Here is a 25449-nt window from a genome sequence, read left to right as displayed (position 1 = left end):
CCTCAACCTACTATTTGGAGTGCTGTTTGTGTGGAATCGGTAGAACCTGTAGTGGCAAGTCTTCGCCTGAAATTTCAGGCTCATCCGACAGTTGCAGAAGAAGTTCTCTCCATCGTAGCTTGCTGATTTTTCCGTTTTTGAAGTTTTGGGTGTCTATTCTCGAAGGTTGAAGAAGGTATAATCCTCTGAAATTACAAGTAGGGACATCTTTATTATTTACACTAAACCCCTAGTTTCATTAAAGTTATTCTATTTACCCCATTCAGTTCCAAGAATACCCTTCCCCACACGTTGAACCCTTATATTTTGGAATTCTAATAATTTACAATACTCCCATTCCTTCTTTGCAACTTCAGGATAATTATAATTCTGCCATTGTCCTTATAAAACCTCAAGTTAATCACTATTTTGCCATTCAACTTTGAAGTTGAGTGCTTCTTTGCTTGGGTGGGCCGACAAGCAACCCAATAAGGGTTATTTCGAACCCGGGTCTGCACTACAAAAACTCTACACGATTTTTTAGTAAATATAACATGGGAGATGGTTGGGCATGCCACCCACTTGCTGCAAGCTAGTGGCATGCACCAATGGGAGCATGAGACACATAGGGGTAGGGGGTCATTTCCATTGGGGGGAGAGAGACAAACACTGGTCTTGCATCCAACAGCATGCCTAGACTTCTCCTATATAATTTTGCCAAATAGGAATGGTCGTCCACAAAGGTAACAAAATGCATAAAACAGGACTATCTCTTAACACGACAAGGACCCCAAATGTCTGAATGAACTAAAGAAAACAAAGACTAACTTCTAGAGATATCCCAGATAGGAAAAGAAGCATGATGATGTTTGCTTAGTTCACAGGCTTCACACTTGATAGGAGAGTTATTCTTGCAATTAGGAATCATGTGTTGAAGCTTGGACAACAAGTGGCCCAACCGATAATGCCAAGATAAGGGAGAAACACTAGTAGAAACAACCGAGGCAATAGTATATGATGAATCATTATCAAGATAGTATAAGCCATCCTTCTCACGCTGTTGACCAATCTTGTCCCTTGTTTGAAGATCCTGAAGGACACAATAGGAAGGATAAAAGGTAATTGAATAGTTTAATGCTTTAGTAATTTGACTGACAAAAGATTTAAGGGTAATTAAGGTATATGGAGAACAGAAGATAATGATAAGGAAGAAGTGGGAGAAACTACTGACCAGAAATATGGGTAGAGGACCATTAGCAAGAACAGCTTGAGATGGATGGCTAGTGTTATGGAAAGAAAAGAACACATTGGATTTACCGGTCATATGACTAGAAGCCCTAAAGTCAATAACTCAACTGGTGAGAGATGAAGATGCAAGTAGCGTTGTAGTACCTAAATGGGATGGAGTTGTAGTGGATGAAGATGTGGATGCCTTGAGTTGCTAAAGATGTTTCAATGTCTGGTTGTAATCATCTTGAGACATAGAGCTTGAGGGACCAGCTCCAGATGTAGAAGCAAGATTAGTGTCACTAGAGGACACTACGTCAGAACTCCCATTAGTTAGTGTCAGTAGTGGACACTATGTCAGAACTCCCATTAGTCACTGCAGAGTCGGCTAACTGTTGTGCCCACTTAGGTTTACCATATTTCTTCCAACATTTGTCAGCAGTGTGATTTGATTTGTCACAATGAGTACACTGGCGTAACGGCTGATTGTTTTGCTGACCCCTCGATCACCAGTACCCCATCCTCTCCCTCCATCTGAACCTTGACCTCATCCAAAAGAAGCAGAACCACGTCCACGACCAAAGCTACGAGGGGGGTGAATGTTCACGTACTTGAACGTATGTGAACGACTCACAGCCGTTCAGATGGAACATTCCAACAGATTGGATTCCGAGCCGTTCATGTACATGAACATTCCCTGCTTTCCAAATTTACCAGTAACAAGAGCATAGCTATCCTTGGACGAAGAAGAGGAACCTTTGGCAAGGGAAGGAGAGGCAATCCGTCAGATACGACAATAAGCGTCATTCATAGAAGCATGGTACAAGGTTTTCAGCGAAATTTCGCGAAACCTACTGAAATGTTTGGGTTTTGCAGGCTGTCAAAACGAAACCGCTACCGAAACTGAAAAAATGTAATGTTTTGACTGAAATGTTGGACTTCTGTTTCATTTTGCCGATATATTGGTCGGATCTGTTCAAGACCTTTAGTATAAATACCAGACTTTGATCGAAATTACGACCCTTTTCGTCTGGTTTCGGCAGTAAAAATTGTAAAAAAAAAACCCAATTTTTGTACTTGGCCAATCACTGCTGTATAAGGTTGGAACAAGTACTTTGGCAGTAGAGGAACACTGAAGATGTGGTGTTGAAATATTTCCGTAAGATCCAAAGTTGCAGGTATATGCCTTTTCCCAAAACTAATTTTTAAAAAAAAAAAAAAAAAAGGATAAATGCTTTGTGGGGCATTCAATTTTTTTATATGTTACACACCGTAGCACGATCTATGACTTCATGGAGCCAGAATTTATTTTTTGTTTTTTAAATATTTTGATTTTTTTCTTTTTTGGAAAAAATTGATTTTCGTGCAACATTATTGTGAAAAAATAGGGTTAATACTTTGGTGTTTGGAGGTCAATTTTATATATGTTGCACACCGTTGGCCGATCTAAGGAGGATAACTTGATTCGGCAGCAGCAACGACAACAACATTCTAGCGGTTTTGATCTTGTTCAGAACTTGTTTTGGTACTAGGAGTCAGGACTCTAGGATGGGCATAGGGGTGACTTGTTGCTTGTATTGTTGACTCTGATATATGTGACTCTTTGTAACAAACCATGTATGATGCATGATGTATGAAATGGTTTATAATTTGATGTCTATTCATTCCTAATACATATTTAAGTTGTTTTACTTGAAGTATGTGTTCTACTACTAAACATTGTGTGGAATTGGCCATATTAGAGAATGTACAAAGCGTACACTACCAACCTAGGGTCCGAAGTCAAACTACCATTTTGGGTGTGCTTTTTTCAAATGTAAGGGTTCCACTATGTTTAGAGGGCCTAAAATTTGGTGTTCCAGAAGTTTCAGGACCTAATCTGGGCATTTGGCCCTCGAAACCAACCATTGAAACTTGAAAAAAACATATACAGGTTTCGACTGATTTTTCAGTTTTGAGCCTGGTCGACATCGGACTCAAAACCGAAACCTAGTACCCTGTATAGAAGTTATCTTCTCGCCTGCAAGAATCTGACTTTTGACAGGCTATAAGTCAGAATCCAATCCAGATAGAAATTTAGCAACCAAGGAACTTAGCACACAGAGATTTTAATACTTTAAGATCAATGAAGAGTGTCTGGAAGACATTCAGTTCTTCCCATGTGCCCTTAAGTGCACTATAATTATCACTAGCAGATTTATCATTTTGGTTGAAGGAGAAAAAGTTTTCATATAGGTCATACACTATGGACATGTTCTTGTCTTGAGAAAAACTTTCCCTCGGATCATCCCAGACACCTTTAGTAGTAGTGTGGAACATGACATTAGCTGCACTAGAAGGGCATACCCAGTGCTTGAGGCTCCTGCCATTGCGGGGTCTGGGGAGGGTCATAATATACGCAGCCTTACCCCTGCTTTCGCAGAGAGGCTGTTTCCAGACTCGAACCCGTGACCATTTGAAATGGAGCAACCTTTACCTTTGCACCAAGGCCCGCCTCTATTAGCTGCAATAGAAGGTTCCATACTATACCAGAGCCACACGAGTAGTGTATCATTCTCACACATCCACTCTTTGCATCCTGCATAATCGTAGATGGTGGAGAAGTCAACCAATAATCCAATTTATCTTTGGCATTAATATATACCTTGACAGTCCGGAAGCACCACTCAACTTAATAGAGGTGATTTGAACATTGACATTGTCCACAAGAGGGCTTTGGATCGCCCATGATAGAGATCTTATCTTTCCAGCAAGATAAAACAAAGAAATCTTCAGGACCAGCAGACAAGGCTGGTAAATATTGCAGTTAAATATTTCAGTAAACAGTAACTAAAACAGCAAAATATGCAGACCGCAAGATAGTAACTTCAACAGGTTCACTCAGCCATGTCACAAATCAATAGGTCAGCGTCAGACTAGATCTCCAAGTAGTAGAATAGGTCTAAACAACCTTCATGAGGCAGTAATAGTTAAGGGTGTCAAAACAAAACCAAAATCATGTACAGAAACCGACTCAATCTGTTTACACTAGAACCCGTTTAATAAATGGTTTGGTTTTGGTTTAAAAAATGAGACTGTTGAATAAACGGTTCGGTTTTAACTTATTCAGTTTATATATTAAATAAATAACACCCTCCCGAGTCTTCGGACATCCTCATTACCTCATCCCATACTGATGAAAATGTTTATGCTTTTTTCTAAAAGCAATCATTCAAAATTCAAAAGGATAGAGTAGATTTATATTAAATGATTGTTTATACCTTTTTATCAGAGAGTATGTTTATATTAAATAATTGCTTATGACTTTTTCTATGGGAGTAGGTTTTTGTGTGCAACATTTTCTATGAAACCGTTTAGGAACCGTATAACTGTTTAATAAACAGTTCGGTTTTGGTTTCATCATACAATTATGGTTTCTACCTCTGATACCGTGAGCCGGACCAAACCGTACCATTTGACTGAAACCGCACCGTTTAATACCCTTAGTAGTAGTTATCTCAGATAAAGGCAGTAACCATCGGCAGCATGTAAAAACAGAACAGCACCACACACCTCATATCACAGGGTAGAAAATTCTAGAATAAGGAAAAACTTGATATTATACTATAAACTATAAAGTAATCTGATCTGCTTACAGTTTGGATCGAATACAGGGCTTGAATGAGAGAATACATCCCCAAAATATCGATAAAATTCAACAGCCAGATAGAGCTCTGCAGGCACTGTTTCAGAAATACAAACTGCAATTCCTCTAAAATTAGGAACTTCAAGATCTAACAAACCAGAGGTCAGATCAGTGTCAAATTTCTATTGCACACTCTTCTTAGGGTAGTGATTAATATCCCAAAATATCACTGAATATCACTGAATTCTGATGGACAGAAGTTGCAAATCAGATAAGTCACAAAAAGAGGTGAGTAGGGACAAAAAACAGAGTACCGCACGTCAACAGGAATGTAGGAAAACAGAGACTATAATCTGATCAGAGCAGATCAATCTTCAACCAGCATAAAAGGATCCTTGTTTTTCATATTGTGCCGAACAAGGATTTACATCTAGTATAAATGGGACCAGCAGTCATTGCTGCCAATCAATTTGAGAATAAATTCAAGAGACTCTCAAACCAGGGAAGAGATGCAGTCATTGATTACTCCCGCTCTGATACCATGTGACAAACTCAGAGAAGGGCAGGATCAGTACCTGCGTATAAGAAAGAAGAAGAAGAAGTATTATAAGAGAATGACTTACGGTGGAGAATAGAATACTTTCAATATGTGAACAAGTGGTATATTTATAATAATAGTCTTTGGTGGTGTAATTACAAGAAGGACCTGCTGGACTTATGTGTTATTGCATATAAGCCCCTGCTAAGTAAAGGACTATGGTAGACTAAGAGAAAGCAATATAATAGACAATAGGAAAGAATAAGAATGAAACATAATAACAGCTTTGACACTATTTAAGGTTATCATACCATATGTGAAGGTCTATGTCCAAAACTGTGCACCCTATTCAAAAACCAATTAAATAGAACCATTTTTATGAAAATTATACATAACATTTTAAAGGGGCACCTTGTAGGTTGTAGCAATACACTGACACCTTAGCACCCGGCTTGGCGCCAAAGCAGTTGCCCAGCCCCTTGCCTCATCTTGGCGCCATAACAGCTATGCTGATAAAGCAGGTTCTGGTTATATGAGATCACTATTTTACAAATCATGCTGCCTCTATTATGAGGATGTGCATATTCATCTTGATGTTGTATGTTTGGATAATAAGTATGTCTGGTGAGGTTCCTAAAAAATACAAATTTTCCCTTGGACTATTTATGAGGATGTGCATAAAAAGTTCATGACATATTGACACGGTTGAGAAGGGAAGAGAAGAATTTTGACTGTTTGTTGTACATATTGGGTGCATAATGGGTTTTCTTGAGTCCGTTATCTTTTTTGCATGTTGAGATGTATTCAGTTCTGTCTTCACACCAATTTTTAATATGAATAGTATATCCTCACTACATGAATGATTTACAAGGAACTGAAAGGGAAAATTTTTTCTTTAGGGTATTGAAAAGAAACATGCTAAGCTGCAAGGAAATGAGAAGGCTGTAGTTGCACGACATGAAGCTGGTCATGCTGTTGTTGGAACTGCTATAGCAAATCTTCTTCCAGGACAGCCACGTGTCGAGGTAAACTGTTATGTCATGGTAACTGGGGACTGTTTTCTCTTGTCCTCTGCAAGCTTCCAAACTGAATAGCTGAATCTCGTGTTTTTCAATTATGGGTGGCATGGATTGATTTTGATGGAGCCCTGAAGGGGTAATGACAGTACACCATACCCAATTCTAACCAAATTATCAAAAGAGTTGAGAAGGTCAACTCTCACCCAGCCCATTAGAAAACCTGTCTTGAAGTTTAAAATAAAAGGTGAAGAAGGAAAAGAAAAAATAAAGGGGAAAAGAAGACTGCTAATCATAACCAATACCAACCACTCTGAATCCCCATCGCATGTATGCAGTTGCTCTTTTATCTATTATTGGACCTTACCTTTTACTGGTTGTCTTTGACCATATATTTTATCTGGTACTCAATTGATCTGTGTCTAGTGTTAGTTGAAACGTAGGAGACCCATCTTTGCCCAAATAGCTAAATCAACTATAAAGTGACCTGCCTGATGCTGAACCAATCCAAACCGGTTCTTGGTAGTGTAGGGTTGGGTTTGGGTAGGCTGAATACTTGGGTTCAAATAAATAGATAGTGGTCTGGTAACTGCTAGGAATAATGACAAAGCACTTGAACAATTTTGACATTGAAAAACCCAAACCCTATTAGATATTGCTCTACTGTTAATGTGCCCCTCCACGTTGAATATGCAAGTTAGCTTCTGGTTTTACAAGGTAACACGGTTAGGGCTAGTAACCAGGTTAGGTCCTCCCCATAGTTGTCACGGCGTCACGGCGATCCAAGTCGGTGGAGGGGTGTCACGTCGATATATCGACATGTCGCCCGCCATGGCGTTGCCATGGCGAGCATGTCGACCATGTTTTATTTTTTATTTTCTCTATTTTTAATGTGTTAATAGATGTATACTCAAGCCATGTTTTATTTTTTCTCTATTGTTTCTCAAGTTTTAAGAAGAAAATTCAGAAATCGAAGAAGAAATCGAAGAGGGAAAGAAGAAATCGAAAGAAATCGAAGAGGGAAAGAAGACAGGAAGAAGAAATCGAAGAGGGAAAGAAGACAGGAACAAGAAATCGAAGAAGAAATCGAAAGAAATTGAAGAGGGAAAGAAGACAGGAAGAAGAAATCGAAGAGGGAAAGAAGACAGGAACAAGAAATCGAAGAAGAAATCGAAAGAAATTGAAGAGGGAAAGAAGAAATCGAAGAGGGAAGAAGAAATCGAAGACAGGAAGAAGAAATCGAAGAGGGAAAGAGAGTCAGGAGGAAGAAATCAAAGAGGGTCGCCATGGCGTAGGTCGCCATGCAGCCCTCTCCAGCGCCAGGACGCCATGACAACTATGGTCCTCCCTTCCCTTTCCTTTTGTAGTGCATTACAAAACACAACCCTAACAGGTCGTACAAAACAAAACCATAGCATTGGGCATGGTGTCCCACCATATTTCATCCTTAATAAAGACTTGCTAGAATCACTGAGTCAAGCAGAGCATGAGCACTTGTCTCATGTTTTCTGTGTACTTCTAGAAAACCTTTTGTCAAAGAAGGTATTTATTTGGTGTTAAACGTGTTGCATGGATTGATAGAGATCTTTATTTCAACTCTCATAGACAACACTTATAGGGGTTTTAATAGGTGTGTCAATGGGCCGGGTTTTAAAACCCCAGCCCAGCCCTAAGGTCTCTTAACTCAACCTAGGCCCAGCCCAACCCTAGGTTAGGTTGGGATATCTCAGTTAGTCAGCCCAGGCCCAGCCCTGTCAGGCTCAACACAACCCAGTCCGGCCCTGATTGACCCTGGCAGCCCCTGTATATTGCCATTTGGATAGGAGGAGAGGAGAGAGAAGAGAGACACACACACCATTCGCCCGCTCATTCTCAAGCTTTTAAAGCCAACAATGTATATTAAAAAAAGAAAAAGTAAAGATAGACATGGGTGGTGAGATTAAAAAAAGGGTGTTGGTGGTGAATGGAGACATTAAAAAAAGTATGACATAATACATTTTAATTTAGTAAATATAATATATTTATTATATACATAGGGTCGGGCTGGGCCCGGACCAGCCTGGCATCGGGCCTGAAAATTCCAGCCCAGGCCCGCCCTGCAAGCTGAACCACTTAGCTCAAGCCCTTTCTGGGCTCATGGCGGGCCGTGCTTTTTTGACAACCCAACTGTTTCAACATCATATGGACCTTGGGTTGACCTGAACTATAATCTGACCTAACTCAAACTGATTTCACAAATTAGGTTGGGTCAAGGTTCGAGAACTCGCGAGGTCTCGCCGAGTTTCTCGGTTTTTCAAAATCTCGAGTCGAGATCACATACACCTTCTAAAAGTGCATTTTCTCGGCGAGATATTGAGATCTCGGTGAGATCTCGGTTTGACATAGGAAAATGCCCATCTAGGTCCTTTACATGAGTGCCAGATCTCGAGATCTTGCTGGAAATTCTTGGTATACAGACACCTATCTATGCCAGGAACCAAGACAGACAAGACAGACACTTATTTATGCCTAATATTATTTGTATTTCATTTACTTAAGATATTATTCATAAATAAGAAAATACCCCCCCATTTGAATCCAATAAAAATAGTTAAAAAATAAAATTCCAAAAGAAAAAAAAGTCAACCCCCCAGTTCTAGAACAAAAACTGGATTTTCGGTGGTAGATGCAATTTTCAACTTTCTAATGCTGGGGTTTTTCTCAAATCTAAAAATTCCATAAATCTTATTATGGTAAAACATTGCTAAAAACCAAAAGTGCGGTAAAATATTCATTTGTTTTGATGTCCAAAAAATTATTTCCATTCAGAGCGATTTTGACAGCATTCGCGCACACCGAATTAAGTTTGACCGGTACATAACTCTTTCAATATAAATCAGATTTTAGCAATCTAAGATTGCTGGAAAGCTTTCCAACAAGTCCAAGATTGCTAAAATCTGATTTATATTGAAAGAGTTATGTACTGGTCAAACTTAATTCGGTGTGCACGAATGCTGTCAAAATCCAGTTGCGTTAGAAAGTTTGAAAATTGCACCTACCGCCGAAAATCCAGTTTTTGTTCTTGAACGGGGGGGGGTTGACTTTTTTTCCTTTTGGAATTTGATTTTTTAACTATTTTTATTGGATTCAAATAGGGGGGTATTTGCTTATTTATGAATAATATCTTAAGTAAATGCAATATCATTTACTTAAATGATATTAGGCATAAATAAGTGTGTTTGTCCTGTGTCTGTCCTGGTTTCTAGCATAAGTAAGTGTCTGTCCTGCTTTCCTACTAACTGAAACTCCTATTTGGACTTAGTTTTTGCAAAATCTGATAGTGTCATTGTGTTTAAATGGCCTAAAATAGGCTGAATACCAAGTTTCAGACCCAAACTAGGTCTAAAACCCACCGAGATGAGGCTTCGAGTCGAGAAAAAAAAAATTGCAACAACTCGGCGAGATCTCAGCAAGATCTTGACTCGACTTGGTTTTTCAAGGGTCCGAGTTGGCACCGAGACCCGAGTTTTCGAACCTTGGGTTGGGTTAGGAATGAGTTCCTTAATACAATGTGAGGTTGGGTTGGGTTGGGTTGGGTCAAAGGCTTGTTCTCTTGTGTCCGGCTATGGATTGACCAGAACCCACCCCAAGTTGTATCTATATAAATAGATAAAATTTAGGTTGGCTTTATAACTTAAATTGGAAATAGAAAATGAAGAAAAAACTACTATTTGAGGCCATAAGCAACCCATCGGGTCTGGGCAGTCATCCTGTATCCAGCTGATTGTAACAGCTGCAGTAAATCAACCCAAACCCTACCTGGCAGTGAATCCTTTGTGGGTTGGTTTTGCTGGTCAGATTGACTTTTACTGCCCCTAAATGCCATCTACTACATGTTTAAGAGATGCCAGGGATGACAGAGGAAAAGGTCTGTGTATTCTCAGCCATTGTCTGGTGCATCTCCAGAAGGAAATTGCTATTAAAGAGCATTTCTTGCTTTTCTATGCTTTCTGAGATTTTGGGGAACCTTCATTTGATTTGTTCATCTTAGGATATAAAGTTTACCTGATTATCAATTATAATTATTCAAATCCATTGTATTCTTTTTGATTGTCCAAAGGCATTTGCCATGTTCATTGAAAAGAAATTTTGAACCGAATTGAGATTTGGTCATGTGTGATATGTATGACAATATCCTCTGTTTGGATTAAAGGCATAACATAAATTAATTGTTTAGTCCGCTTGAATAGGAATTTGATGCCTGGATTGATTACTTATTTGTCATGTTATTAGAAATTAAGTATATTGCCAAGGTCAGGAGGGGCATTGGGCTTCACATATTCTCCACCCACTAACGAAGACAGATATTTGCTCTTCATTGATGAGTTACGGGGTCGCTTGGTCACTCTTCTAGGAGGGCGTGCAGCAGAAGAAGTTGTTTATTCAGGTCGTGTATCAACAGGTGCAATGGATGATATAAGACGTGCGACAGACATGGCATATAAAGCAGTAGCTGAATATGGTCTTAACCAGACCATAGGCCCTGTATCAGTGGCGATACTAGCTGGTGGAGGGCTTGATGAATCTGGGGGATCTTCACCTTGGGGAAGGGATCAGGTCCTCCTTTTTCTTGTTTTAGTGTCACCCTTGTTCTACTTAATTTATGGCAGAGACTGATTCAAGAATTAATATTGCAGGGTCACCTTGTGGATTTAGTTCAGAGAGAGGTGAAAGCACTATTGCAATCTGCACTTGATGTAGCACTTTCTGTTGTGCGTGCAAATCCTACTGTGGTGGAAGGTCTTGGTGCTCATTTGGAAGGTAAGTGGTCAAAGGATCATTTCATTTTTTTTTTCTATTTCCTCAAAGATTTTCAATGCTAAAATTTCTGATCACACTTCTATAGTTCTATTATACTTTGACATGTTACATGTACTACCTAAAGTGCTAGACTGATGGCATCTAGTAACCAGCAGCCTGATATTCAAACTCCCTCCCCATAAAACCCTTGGCCCACCAACTTATTTATGTGGATAGTTCGATTGGAAACACCAAGGGATGAGGTATATACCAAAACACTCAACAGTAATACATCTAAACAAATATAGGGATCAATTTTTGAATGAGGGAAAATAGATGAGAATCAATGGGCCAAATGTCTACTTTATTTTGGGGTAGGTATGTCTTCACTAATGAAGGGAAGCACATGAAAAAATCTTAGGTCCCAAGGACTGAATTGTCACTTTTTAAGGTCAGACACTGTACCAGGAAAGATAAAAACTCCATTGATTGGACCCAATGTACACAACTCATGCGGTATTGGGGGAGGCTCTTGTCCTGTTGCACACTACATCATACAAACAGAACTTTCTCAAAGCTCACTCGTCTGTCCTTCCTTATACTCCAGCGTATGGCAAGTTCCCTCATGCACTATAATACAGGCACTTCTGACTTAAGGCCTTCCACTGAACTGTAATAGTATGAATATTCTGAGACCTGGTCTGCCCGTCAACCGGTTTTGGGTACTGGTGGCAGGTCACCAGGTTGACTCACTAAAGCAGTTTAGGGTTCTAGAAAAGATTCTAGAAACAAGAACTACAATTATACCAGGACCTGCATAGAATCAGATCAAACAATAGGACGGAGCAAGGACAAATATTGGATGGAAGAAAACTAGAATAAGGAAGATGACTAAATCTAGCAATCTGAAAATTGAACGAGAAACAGGGGTTCCATTTAGTGTTGAATCAAGAGTAATAAGAAGTAAAAAAGAAGAATAGTAGCAGTGAAGAGGGTAAGATCACACCTGATAAAAGCAGATCAGAAGAAGGAAGGAAATCAGGACTGGTGATGTAGTTCAAGTGATGCAGATCTGAAGACCTACATCCGTAGGAAGCAGGCCAACGAGAGAGGTCAAACCGTGGCCTAGTCTTGTTGCTGATTTATTGTTTTATTGCTTTCTGTACTTAGTTTATTTTTATGTCTTTTAATTTCCAATTGGACTGTGGTCTATGTTGGTTCAATTATGGGTCAATTTAAGTTGTTTAATATTTTTGTCTTTAGTTAGAAACTAAGAAATTGGGTTCACATCATTTAAGTCGACATAGACTAAGTGATATTGCTTTGTAATTGAGTCAGCTATGGGGATTTCACTATCCAACTCACAGTCAGATTTTAGGCTTATAAAAAAAACCTTGTGTTGGCTCTCTTCCCTTACCCACGATTTTAAATCATAAGCTTTGCTGCTGCAACTTGTCTTCTACTGTGAAGATCCCCGTGTTTGATGAAGGAAGAAGAGATTAGTGTCTGATCCAATTGACACCTTGCAATGTGAAGCCCGGGTGGATCTAGCTTGTGTTCTTGCTCTCTTGCTACTGCTGGTTATTGTTTGTTCTACCTAGTTCTACCTATTTTATGATCTTAGCCTTTATCAACTAAGTTTTGTTCTTAATTTTCTGCAACTAGAACCCTACATTCTAGACATTCATTGATGTAGAATCTGGCCAGAGAAAGAGACACAAGAAAGCCCATCGGACCAGGCCCCTTTATGGGCCAGAGATGGGCCAGGCCAGGCCCCTTCCTGGGCTAGAAGATCCAAGTTGAAGACTAAAATACTGTTCACGTCACTGTTCACGTGAACAGTGTCAAAGCCAAATATGCCCCAGGATTTTGAGAAGATTCTCCTTTGACCAGTCAACTAGGATTGGTGCAATTAAGTAGTTACTATATTTATTGGTTTCTAATTTTGTTATATGCATTTGGCTGAATTATAAAGCCAAGTAGTTAAGTTTAGTTACTTTCTATTTTTGTTAGGATTTAGTAGTAGCTGTAAGCTTGCCTAAGCTATTAATAGGCATGATATCTTAATGAAAAGGGAGAGTTTTAGTAAAAGATTATCTTGGCCACATTAGCCATCGATTATGGAAGCCTGCTCCTATGTGCAACAGTTGAAATAGCTGTGGGTGAGTGACCCAGGGTGAGAAGCCCATTCCCCTATCCCCCTTCTCTTTTTCTATCCTCTCTTGCCCTTTTCTCCCTACCCTGATCAATCCCTGGTTGCTGCTGTGTTATTGTGACTGTTCCAACCATAGAGAAGACCATACAAGTGCTACTATTGTTCTCCAGATCTGCTGCTGTTCTTCATTCGAGGGAGGTTACTGTGCTCCTGCAACCCAGTTGTGCTGCTGCAATTCCTAGTGAACATATATCTCTGCAACAAAGGCTCATCTTCAATTGAGTTTTGTAGGACAAGATTATACCACCTAAGGCTTGACTCGAATCCAACCCCAGTCCCTGCTGTTGGCTGGATTGCTCAGCAGGCTGTTACCTTCTAAATCTGAACCAAGCCTTCTAATTTTGGAACCCCTCTGCAACTCACAATTCTGCCATTAGAATTGCTTGGAATTTTCAGCAAAGGTTCATTCCTATTGGACCCCTACTTGATCCAAGTTCTGGTCCAAGCCATTGGCTGGTTTGACTTCTACAGCTAAGTTTCCCTAAACCTTCTAATTTCTGGCCTAGTTCTATTCTGAATTTTGTGGGTTTTGGGACTGGTTTCAGTCTTACATTATTCATATACAAGTTTTTTTTTTTTTTTTTTTTTAAAGATTAAGCAAACCAGCCATTAGATCATGTTGAGATTTGAATCACATGTTCAAATTGACTACGGGATTAAGTAATTAGTTTCTATTTTCTATTTCTTAGTCTGTAAGAATATTAGGTTTCTATATTTTGAGTTTCTATTTCCTTTTTTTTTTTTGGTGAATAAAAAATGCATTACCAAAGCCCGAGAGGGGCAAAGGAGGAAAAAAAGGGGGGGGGGAATATACAAAGGGAAGGGAAGGGAAGGGAAGGGAAGGGAAGGGAAGGGAAGGTGGGGGGGGGGGGAGGAAACAAAACAAACCCCAAACCAACTAGGAGGGGGGCAGTAAAATAGAGCTGTCTAATCCCCAGGAACTAACAATATGCCTATTCCTTGGGGAGTCCAAAATGTGCTGGTGAGGAAGAAAGCCTAGCTTGGCAGAAACATCAAAGGAGATGGGTTTCCAAATCAAGTCGAAGGACCGAGAATTTCTATTTCCTTTTAAGTTTTATTTAGTTGCTATTTTGTAAGATCTCTCCATTAGTCAAGGAGAGTTTCTATTTTTGTAACAAGGCCATTTATAAATAAAGGAGGCAGTTCTTAGCCTCCCTTGATTTTGGCAGCCACCTATTGTGGTTCATGCATGTGTGTGAGTGTGAGAGACACCTATGCTGTGAGAGACAACAAACCTCTCCTAGTTGGTGGGAGACCAACATATCCCTTAAGTATGTTCCTCCAACTGGTAAGTCTGTCCTTGTTTAATTTCTATTGGTTTTTTCCTTGTTCTCAGACTTCGGTTTTCACTTTTGTTTCCGTCGATTTGCATCTTACTGTTCTGATTGTTGATTCGAACCAAGTCTTCTCCTCCAATATCCTGCATGTGGTGCTACAGGGTTAGAGGACAATAGTTGCTGTTTTCCAGTCACTTTCCTAAATTAGAAACTTCTATTTCCTTGTTCTCTAATCTGGTTTTGCAGGTTTTCTGTTAGGTATTCCAGTGCCTTCATAGACCAGGTTATTGATCACTATTTATTCTGTTTTCTCTAACTTTCTAATTCTGGATTGGATACCTTTGGATGTTGATCAAACTTTGAGGCCTTGTGACTTTTGTTAATAGGTACCTTCAACCTAAATTTTGTTCCAATCAGGTTGCCCTGCTGTTGAGTTACAGAAATTCTCTGAAGTCTGGTTTATTATCCTGCTTTGTGATTCTGGTTCTTTTGGTTTCCTGGTCATTATTGGTTTGGTGATTCGGATTCATCAAGGATGGGGTTACAAATTTCATATATCTGATTTCTTTAAATAAGTAATCATTCTATATTGTTGGCCTCGATTCACTCAAATATGGATGTCAGCTAACCAGCAGCTGGGGTTGGTCTGGTCCATGAAAATGGCTGTCATAATGATTCAGATTCGTGGCTGAACCAGCTTGGCGTAAGGAGATATCCAGCAAATAAATGGAAAATAAATTATAAGTGAGAGGAAGAAGAAGAGAATTGAGGAGGTCTCGCAGGGGAAGGGGAGAGAGGAGGGTGCACAGCTGGCCACACTCGAGTTCAAAATTTCCACTCTCAATCAACTAACTTCTCCCATGTAGTACATATTTAAAAGAAAAGAAATTCCATCTAATTAGGAAACTAACTTCACAAGGAAACTACTCAAATAGGAAACTGAAATAAGACTCCTACGTATCTACTCTATCTAGTACTTCCAATGAAAGGATTACAGGATAATTCAAAATAAGTATCTAATTATCCTACTAGACCAGAACAAGGTTGGGACCTGGTTCATTTTGGTCTGGATGGCCAGACAGGTCAAGCAGTTCAGCCACGAATCTGCATCACATAATCTTTGGACTTGCCAATGACATGAGATATGGATGGCGTGGTTAGTCTCTGTACAACCCTATGGTTAATTTTACTAGCCTATTCCTTGTGGTATGCCTTCTTAATCATCCGAAGTTTCCAAGATGTGGGCCATATAAAAGATTGCCAGGCCAACAGCTAGCATACTCTAAGAACATTAATGCGAGCTATTGATCCTTTTTGGACCGTCTGTAGACAAGCAAAAGCCTAATGGGGAAGGTTCTCTTTTTATCAAAGTTCTAATGAGTTATATGGTATTGGAGGTTTTCCAGTTTCCCCTGGTTGGATGATTCAGATAGAAAAGATTTTGCGCTGTTTATTTAACATAGACTGGATGTTCCCATACTAAAGGTAGTAGCAGGACTACCCAATGTTGCACCTAATATGTGCTATGTACTCAGTTGTGAGATGTAATGCAGTAGCATTGGTGGTACTTAATTAATGTAGATATTTGTAACAGTATAGTTTCCTGAATTAGGTGGTACATAGACTTACAGCAATGCCTATGACAGCAGTATCTTCAATATAATATAATTTTGTAGTTACTCTTTGTGCTTAATGTATCATAATTGCTATTATAAAGCGATGCTTTACTACAAAGTAAGTACCAGCACAGCTCTTGGCTAAATTCCTGGAGAAGTTTCCGATTCTTTACTGATCTCTCTATTATTCTGATGATTACCCCATATGAAGAGAAAGAGAAAGTGGAAGGTGAAGAGCTACAAGAGTGGTTGAAACTGGTGGTTGCGCCAGCAGAGCTTACTATCTTCATTAGCGGCAAGCAAGAATCTTTTCTCCCGCTGCAGGTGAGATCTGGATAAGAAGTACAACATCTTCTCCTCTTCGGTGGTGTTTGAAGCATCTGACATATTGAAGTGTTCTTCCCAGTCATTAAGCTAGAGCATGATACTGCCCTTTCACACCGTCACCAATGACTGCCAACCTTTCTGCTTGGTCAGTGTGAACTCCATCGTACAACTTTGTAAATCTCGACGATGTGCTTTTGGACCCTCTTTGGCAGTGCACAGATTGTTCTCTCTATATTTGTCTATTTTCTTGGCAGACTTTTTCTTTTCAATGTTCTTCAGAACAGCACCTAACTCATTCACTCGAGGCTAGATGCAAGACGTGTATGATCCAGGCAAACGTGCTAGTACGCAGGGGCCATCAAAGTGTAGTCGCTGTCTTCAATCTTAAAGAAAGACTTATTTTGTACTGTTTATACACAAGTTGGTTGGTGAAACTGTTGTATATCTGGCTATTGTTTCAGTATTTGGCAATGTATATTCAATTTATTGTACAAGCTATGATTAATCAAATGTGTAATTTAATAAACAAAACTTACGGAGAAATTGAGTGGTGCATGGATTTCCTCCCCCCCTTCTTTTTTTATACTCAACCTCAAATGAAACAAAACAAAATTATAAAGAAAAAAAAAGAGGGCAGTCAGTTTTGATCATGAAATGAGCTTTGTTTTGAATTATTTTCATAAGAATAAATTCATTGTCAAAAAAAAAATAAAAAATTTCATTGTCAAAAACAGAATTCACTCTGGTGGAATTCTTAAAGAGTTACCTATTTTTTTTAATGGAATTCTTAAAGAGTTGTATTTTCATTAAAAAAAAAAAAAAAGAAAAGAGTTCTCAAGTAGTGCACGCATGAATAATTGTCAATGCCACATTGTCCATGATTTTCTAGAATGTACTCCAAAACCTTGTCATTCTCATCTCATCAAAGGCTAAAGCACCAAAAGCCCCCAAAATCCAACTCCAAAACCCAAAACCACAAACCAGTACAATAATTACTTCTCTCTCGCACCTCCCAGTTTCTTTATCTTCTCCATTAGTATCAAAGGTGAGAGTGTAATTGGTGCATGACTTTGTAGTGGGAGTCGTAGAGAAAAGCATTTCCAATATGAGGTAATCCGTCTATGCTCAATGTATCGAAGTGATTTCCTGTTGGAATACTCCCACTCATTGTTGGACAAATTGAAGGTAGATTAGATTAAAGAAGTTAGTGATAATGGAATCTCTCTTGTGAAATTAAAACTGAGGTCTAAGGACTCTAAGTCATTCATGTTGCCAATATTACTAGGGATTTCACCTGAGGCGATTGTGTAATAGGTTAAGCATATAGAGCCCCTGCAACAGACCTATTTCTTGTGTGATGTTTCCTAATTTCTTAGAGATGGAAACATATATAGCTTGTTGTACGTTGATGTATTGCATGTTCCTTAAATTTGTTAACCCTTCCGATATAGACCCACTGAAAGAGTTTGGTCTTTGACTCTTAGCACAATAATACAAAGATATAGGAATTCAATGATGAATTGGGGAATCTATCCTTCAAAATTATTGTTGCCCAAATTTAAAAACTATTATTGGAGGAAGTGTGTCTATCAAATCTTATAATTAAATTCTTTTATTCATTTTATTATGCATGATATTAATGGGTCATGGTTGTCCTTAGGTTATCACCTAAAAATCTTCACGACTAGGGATGAAATCGAGCTTCAGTTCATACAGTTGAAAAACTGTGTCCAACGGAATGATGATTCAAAGGTACAAGTATGAGTGTACATACATGTGTACATTGGACTGGATCACATGAAAATCTCAAGTGGTGTTCTATTGTCGGATGTTTAAGAAATAAATTCCTCATAGGTAGCTTATGATTGATCCTCCGCCTTAAGAAGTCCTTATCATAGTAGCTAGACATTATGGGTTTTAGAGTCCCATCGATTGTGATGTTTCTTGGACTATAATTCGATACGGCAGATTCATGGTGTCGAGCTATGTACAAAAGAGATGTTCATCAAAGAATCCACTTCTTGTAACGAAGAACATCAAAGAGTGTGTGTTTGTACATGATTGGACAATTTGGATCCGGTGGCAAGTTTTGTAAATAGTTTGCAAAAATTTTTGAAATTATTAAGGGGAAATGTTCTCTCTGGGGGAATGCATTCCCTCTGCAGAGACACATGGGGGCGAAATGACCACCTCACCCCCCATGAAAGGTAGTAATGACCACCCTGTTGAAGCCACTGCGGGAGTTTCCATTGGCCTCTGCACGAGCACAAGGGCGACGCTCCCCACAGAGAACTCTTGTCCAATTATTATTTTATAAATTTTTTAAAAATATTTGTATTGTTCCAATCAATGGTACAGATTCTTTGTGTACGTACATACAATGGTTTATGGTGGCAACAATGATTTTTATCAAGCCTTGAGGACTGTTAGGTGATATTGTTTAAGTGGAGGGACCCGAACATCACCTAGTTGTTGTAATGAGAGAAATAAGTAATTTTATTTTTGGTGAACATATTAGTAAATATCTTTAATAAAAAATTTAATACATTATCTAATATTATATTAGAAGTGGATATTCTAATGGGATCCTATCTCTTCCTTATTTTAGCAAGGTGAGACTCATAAGTAGATAGATATTAAAATTTTCTTTGAATGACGATTCTGATGTGATAAAAGAGAGAGGTTGGTTTCCAATTGCTTTTTTGGTGAAAGATTTCCAATTGCTTACACTATGCATAGCTACTGATCTCTAATTTTAAGATGTTCTATCAAATTATTTGCTATTAGTTAAAGAAATTGTTCATCCTAAATAGAAAGAAACTTTTAAGGAAAAACAATAGGATATCCCAATTTTGACAAAATGTATCAAATGAGAAAAGCTATTCTATCTTGCCTTTTCAATCATATTTCTCATTGTTGCCGCCGAAAAGCCTCCTAGTGACGTGTGTGGCCTGTAAGGGGAGAAAAGACAAAGAAGAGATCCAAAGCGGACTGCGAGGGGGGACTCTTCGATGCCAAAGTCAGTCTGGCGCACAGATGAATAGTCAGAGAGGGGGTATGGAGAGGAGTAAGCGATTAAAGTTCAGAATATCGTACTTGGGTCCCCTCCTTTCCTTTTATACTTGGCACAGTTATCGAGGCGATTGGTAGCTTCCCAATCTCCCACCTTCTGACACGTAGTGGTGGTGGGGTCTGTTATCTGCCTCAATGAGCTCTAAGTGATTGCTTGCCCCCCAAGTCAAGCTCTGTGACACGTGTCGCGTGATCTGCCGCGTTGGCTACCCACTGGGATTCTGCCACGTGTTGACCGCTTATTGGTCTGATATTTCTGGGTATATCACTCATAAACATTAGGGAAGAAATTTGTTCATGTAACCATATAAAATTATACACAGAGACTATTGTAATTTCACTTTTGAAAACAAATATTGGTTGGTTTTGCAAAATGGATGATGCTCATGTGAATAATCGAAAAAAAAATAATTTTGTACGAAGATGATTTACTGATGAGAACCATGTGTACAGCCGACGGGTTTAGACAAACAAAGATAGTCAAGCCACCGAGTGGAGATCGGCTAATCTATCAAAATAGGGCCTTCCTTGTCAAGGCATCTGTAATTACATTTCTAGCCAGTGAAACAAAAAGGAAAGAAATAGATACAAAAGCAGAACATAACTCACGAACATCATTAACAACAACTACAACATCAAGAGATGAAACTCGGTTTGGATCTTCAATAAAGTCAATAATCTCCTTATTGTCTAATTCAACAAGGAAATTTGTGATTCCTAAGTCACGAGTTTGCATAAGCATTGCTCTAATGGCTAGAGCTTCTCCTTGGATTGCAGAGAATAAGACCTGGGAAATAGAGAGCGCTTTAAGAGGGCGGCCAATGTGATCCTTAAAGATAATGCCCAATCCGCCAACAGTATCTCCTTGTGGATTTGCAGCATCGCAGTTCACCTTTATAGAACCCAAATTAGGGGCCTCCCAACAGTCATTATCATGACTTGAATTGGCACCCAAATTGGTTTGAGAATGGTTTGAAGAGATAATAACTGACTAGAATTCATGGAATGCTCTTTCAGCTGCAGAGATCACCTCAATTTGTGTCCACTCCTTTGTTTTGAATACTTCATCATTTCATGCCTTCTTAAATCACTAATTGGGTCAATTTTAAGGGAGCATATTTCACATAAGGTACCCTTTTTTTTGGATAAAAAATAAAATAATATTAATCAAGAAGGAAAATAACATCTTTTACAAAACTAGAAGATAAAAGACCTATCTGGAGCCCACATGCCCATTGGGCGAGCAAATTAAACAAAAGACAAACCCGAATATCCCCATAATTACAAAAATTAGCAGATTGAGTATAAAGTTCAAGTTGAAAAAAAATGTATATTTCCAAGGTCACCATGTTCTGAGGGGCGCCTTGATCAAATCCTACAAATCCTGAGAAGCATTTCAAACTTGAGTATTAGTCCATCTTAGACTATGTACAATCTTTAAACCTTTGAGGAGGCCACGAACTTCAGCCTCAGTGAAATTGTTTGTCAAAATATTGTCCAACTCAACCAAAATAAAAGTGCGTTGAATCAGAATACCAAAAACCCATCCAAACTTATATTAGAAATCTATTAGTATATCAGGCACAAATTAAAATAGGATCAGTTGGATATGGAATATCAAATGGTAAACAAGGGGATAGAAACATTACTACATTGTCTGGTTATGTAATCCAATTCCTCATTCATGAATGGGGATAATTTCAAATCAGCAATCCACCGATTGACATTACCTAAGATCTGCTTAGGATTCGGAACGATATCTGAGAGAGTAACTTGGTTCCTATGCTTCTAGATGAAGTAGGAAGTGATTGGAATCACACTAATAACCCATTTGTGGGCAAACATATTGGATGACAAGAACTCAAAGAGACCTAAAAGAAAGGGTTTGGCTAAGACGAAGGTATGTCTTTCAGAGATTAAACCTAAAGGTCCCACAACCCAGATCCTTTTGGAAAAATCACATGAGAAGAGGACATGCCAAATCAATTTTGGGTGTGTGCTGAAGAAGGGACAACACGTATTCATAAATATATATTTTTTGGATGAATAAATAATTCAATTACCAAAGGGAGAAAGTGGGAGGAAGAAAACAAGCAAAAGCCGACACAAAGCCCTACCAAAAGCAGGAACAAGACAAAGGATCAAAGCCCAACCCAAATAAAAACTCACAAAAGTAGAAACAAGGCAGGCAATCCAAAGAACCAAGCCCAGCTTGCTGAGAAACAAACTAGGAAATCCCAAGTGCTAGCTAACCCGGGTCAATCGGCTCACCACTTAGAGCAAAATTTCTGATATCTAAATTGAGAAAAAATGCAACTCCGGGGTGGTTAGGGAGTAAGAAACGTAGGGATGCTTTTTAGGGAAAGGAGGGGAGTTGGGGTTACGACGATGAAAAATGAGAAGAGAAGGGGAGGTGGTAGGGAGAGGAATCCAGGTAGAATTAAAGGTTAAGAGAGAAGGGGGAACTGGCCCATTAGAACTAGATGGGCCAGTGAAAGAGAAACAAGGGGTGGGCTAGTTCGGAGAGGAAAGGGGGAAGGGAGAGGGAGCTGGCCCATTAGAACCAGATGGGCCAACCAGAAAGGGACTTGAGATGGGCAATAGAGGGAATCAAGATGGGGGGGACCACCACGTTGGAAAGGGGAATTGAGGAGAGAGAAGGCAAAAGGGGGAGAAAACTCTTAGTTATCGATTTGAGAAAAGAGGATATCCCGAGGTGAGAGGAGCGATTTTGGAGAAGAATGCAGCGGAACGACAGGCATAGCATGCTCGACCGCAACAAGGACAGTGGAGACTAATTCAGGAAGAGAGGCTAGCTCATCGGGGGAGGGGAAAGCTGCATCATCGCAGAGGAGAGAGAAATGATTTGAACTTGCGATGGCAGGGGGGACCATTTGCTGGAAAGGAAGACGGGGAGAGATCGATGCCGGTAGATCCTTTCAGTAATTTTTCTGTTGGCGGTTTCTTCTCCGGCCACGACTGGGTTTCCTCTGCACAGAGGCTGGCGGAAGAGAGGCAGAGGCTTCGACTAGGCTGCGCTGCTCAGAGGTTGCCGTAGGAGAAGCAAGGTCTTTAACTGGGGGTTTTCTTAGCTCCGAGGTAGGGTTGGGACCTTTGGTAGAAGAGGGCAGAGCAGGGGAAACTTCATCAGTGGCTTCTCTCCCAGCATCTGGGCATTCTTTGGTCAAATGGCCAAAGACTTTGCAAGATAAGCATTGAGGGGAGGTCCAATCGTAGTGGATAGCCTGGTTGAAGGAGAATCCTTCATCATCAACAACGAGAATGAAAACTGGCATGGGTGAATCCGCCAAAACTTCCACGTAGATTCTGGCGAAGGCGAGGAGATCATTCTGGCGAAGGCGAGGAGATCTTGGAGTTTTGTTCTGCCATCTGCGAAGAGAGGATTTCAAAGGACCGAGCCAATCACGCTAAGACCTTCCTTACACTAGAAATGCAGTGGGAGCCTAGGGAGAGAGATCCACAGAGGAAGAGAACTAATATCGAGCCTATGCATATGAAGATATCGATTCCATTGTCGTAAAAAGAGAGGTTTTCTTCCAACATTCCAGGGACCTCCAACCATAACTCTACCTCTGTCTTCGGCTTCAGCAAACTTGAAGATAAAGAGGCCATTGTCAAGCAGGTATGTTTCAAAACGGCTCTTTGTTTTCCATTGCTTGGCAAGAGAGTCTTTCACAAGGGGGAAGGGCGGTCGGGTTCCCATAAAGTGTCCCACTAAGCAGTTATCCCATTTCTTAGCTTCAGAAGGAGGTCAGCTTCGTAATGGGCTGCCTTGGAGCCACTGATGAAGGTGAGAGGGACAAAGTGCAAGGTGAAGCCATCGCGGGATGGAGGGTTTTGGGAAGAGAAGAGAGAGGACCAAGGTCGGGGTTCAGGGGTGGGAAGGAGGGAAGTCCTGGGTGGTGGTGGCACCACCCCAGGGAGGTCGGACATGGAGGAAGGGTTTTGACACGTATTCATATTAATCCATCTAGCCAGGGTTTCTCTGACAAGTATCCCATTATGAAAAACCCTCCATAGAAAAATTTTGAATTTGGGGTGAATACCTTCCAAAAAAAATTCCACCATAGAGATGTCAGGGGGAGGTTAGGAATATTAGAGTTGTGGGGGGGGGGGGGGGATTATTTTGGATTTTGAAGAGGTATTTTGCAACCAATTTGATTGTAAACTAACCAGACTGAGAAAGGTGACACCACCATTGTTCATGAGGATATTGATGATTTCACAAACAAGAGATGGAGGAAATAATGAAGAGAGGAGAGATACATTATTCCAAGAAGAGTCGTCACTGAAAGAGTTAACCTTTAACCTTGGATTAACAGAGATTTGAGTTTGTGAGTGATGATAATAATCTTTGTGGAGCCCAAGGGTTAGACCAAAAGATGGTATCTTAGCCAGAACCAAGCGAGAAACCCTATACTTGAGATGGGAGAGAATACAAACAATATTGTTCCAGGTCCATGACCCCCTTAAGGTACACCTTTTGGGAATCGTTTGGGGTTTTACAAAGAGGGGACAACAAATATTGGATGATTATGCAAAATCACTACCTTCCACACAAAGCATAATGCATCATGTGATTCCTAACCATACTGCCTTGTAAGAAGCTCAAAGAAATTAAGGAAAGGATCCAGATACTGAAATATATGACTAAGGAATTCAATGGAGACAACGGGTCACATGCTCTCCTACATCGTATCGTAGTACTTATTTAGTTGATCACTTATTAAAGGTGACCACCTCAATGCAATCTAATAATGTTAATTTCGAAAAGAACTAAATCAATGGGTTGGTTAATCTATCTACTTTCAGGATTTTCACCACTCAATGAAGGATGATTGTGTGGAGGCTTCTACATTTTGTTTTATGCTGATCACATGAATGAGAGAGAGAGAGAGACAGAGAGAGAGGGGCAAGGGAACCTCTGAAACTAGAATGGGAACATACCTGAAAAATATAATAAGGAATAGATTAAATAAATTTATGGGGTGCTGTTTTCTGGGTGGGACGCAGGGGCCATGCCGCACACACCAGCCAATGAGAGTGCACGCCGTAGCACAAAAGGGGGGTGGAATTTGCACAATACATGGGGGCATGGCCATTCACCGTCAGTATATATGGGATTGAAAATATCAGCTTGATGCCATCAGATTCTTTCCCCGGGCCTTAAAACTGAATCGCCTTCCTCCTCCAAGCTACCGGAATTATGCTGTTTTCTATGATATTGAGGGGAGTTCTTGCAGAACCAAGGGCAACAGTGCTGAATTCTCGTGCACCTCCTGCATTTTGTCTTGGGTTCAACCTGTTACTTCAGAAACCGTGATGGCCAGATGGTCAGATTTAAAAGACCTATGAACTTAGTCTCCCTTATTACCCCTATACGAGCATGACTCCTCCCCCAACACCCCCCCCCTTAAAAACAAAAAACACCCCCCATCACTTGAATTTATTTAAATAACCCCAACTGTCAAACTTGACCTCTAACAGCCCACCTTGGCAAAGATTAGAGGCTCTTCAATTGTCCCATACCAATAGGCACATATAATCATACAATTTATCAAACCTAATCATGCAACATAGATGGATGATTTGGTAATTTAAACTACTGGATAAGAGGACATGGTGAGTATAACCGGTTAAAAGAACGTCTCCGGCACACAAGGCTTCTGCTACTACAGGATCTGGGAGGGACAAATATACACAGCCTTAACCCGTGCTTCGCAGGAGAAGCTGTTT

At 39.8% G+C, this 25449-nt stretch overlaps 1 protein-coding gene across 1 annotated transcript in view; it reads left to right on the top strand.

Annotated features, from left to right (window-relative positions):
* LOC122651319 (ATP-dependent zinc metalloprotease FTSH 7, chloroplastic-like) overlaps positions 1 to 17155 on the top strand; it is a 42295-nt gene extending 25140 nt beyond the window's left edge. Inside the window, exons 10-13 of the mRNA XM_043844666.1 lie at positions 6269 to 6394; positions 10658 to 10981; positions 11062 to 11185; positions 16505 to 17155. Coding sequence (XP_043700601.1) covers positions 6269 to 6394; positions 10658 to 10981; positions 11062 to 11185; positions 16505 to 16632 — 702 coding nt within the window. The 3' untranslated portion in view covers positions 16633 to 17155. The remainder of the gene's footprint in view (positions 1 to 6268; positions 6395 to 10657; positions 10982 to 11061; positions 11186 to 16504) is intronic.
* Positions 17156 to 25449: the final 8294 nt, after the last annotated feature.

This window comes from Telopea speciosissima, chromosome 2 (assembly GCF_018873765.1).
Source record: "Telopea speciosissima isolate NSW1024214 ecotype Mountain lineage chromosome 2, Tspe_v1, whole genome shotgun sequence".
In the NCBI taxonomy this organism is placed as follows: Eukaryota; Viridiplantae; Streptophyta; class Magnoliopsida; order Proteales; family Proteaceae; genus Telopea; species Telopea speciosissima.
This window is presented reverse-complemented; position numbering and strand designations above follow the sequence as displayed.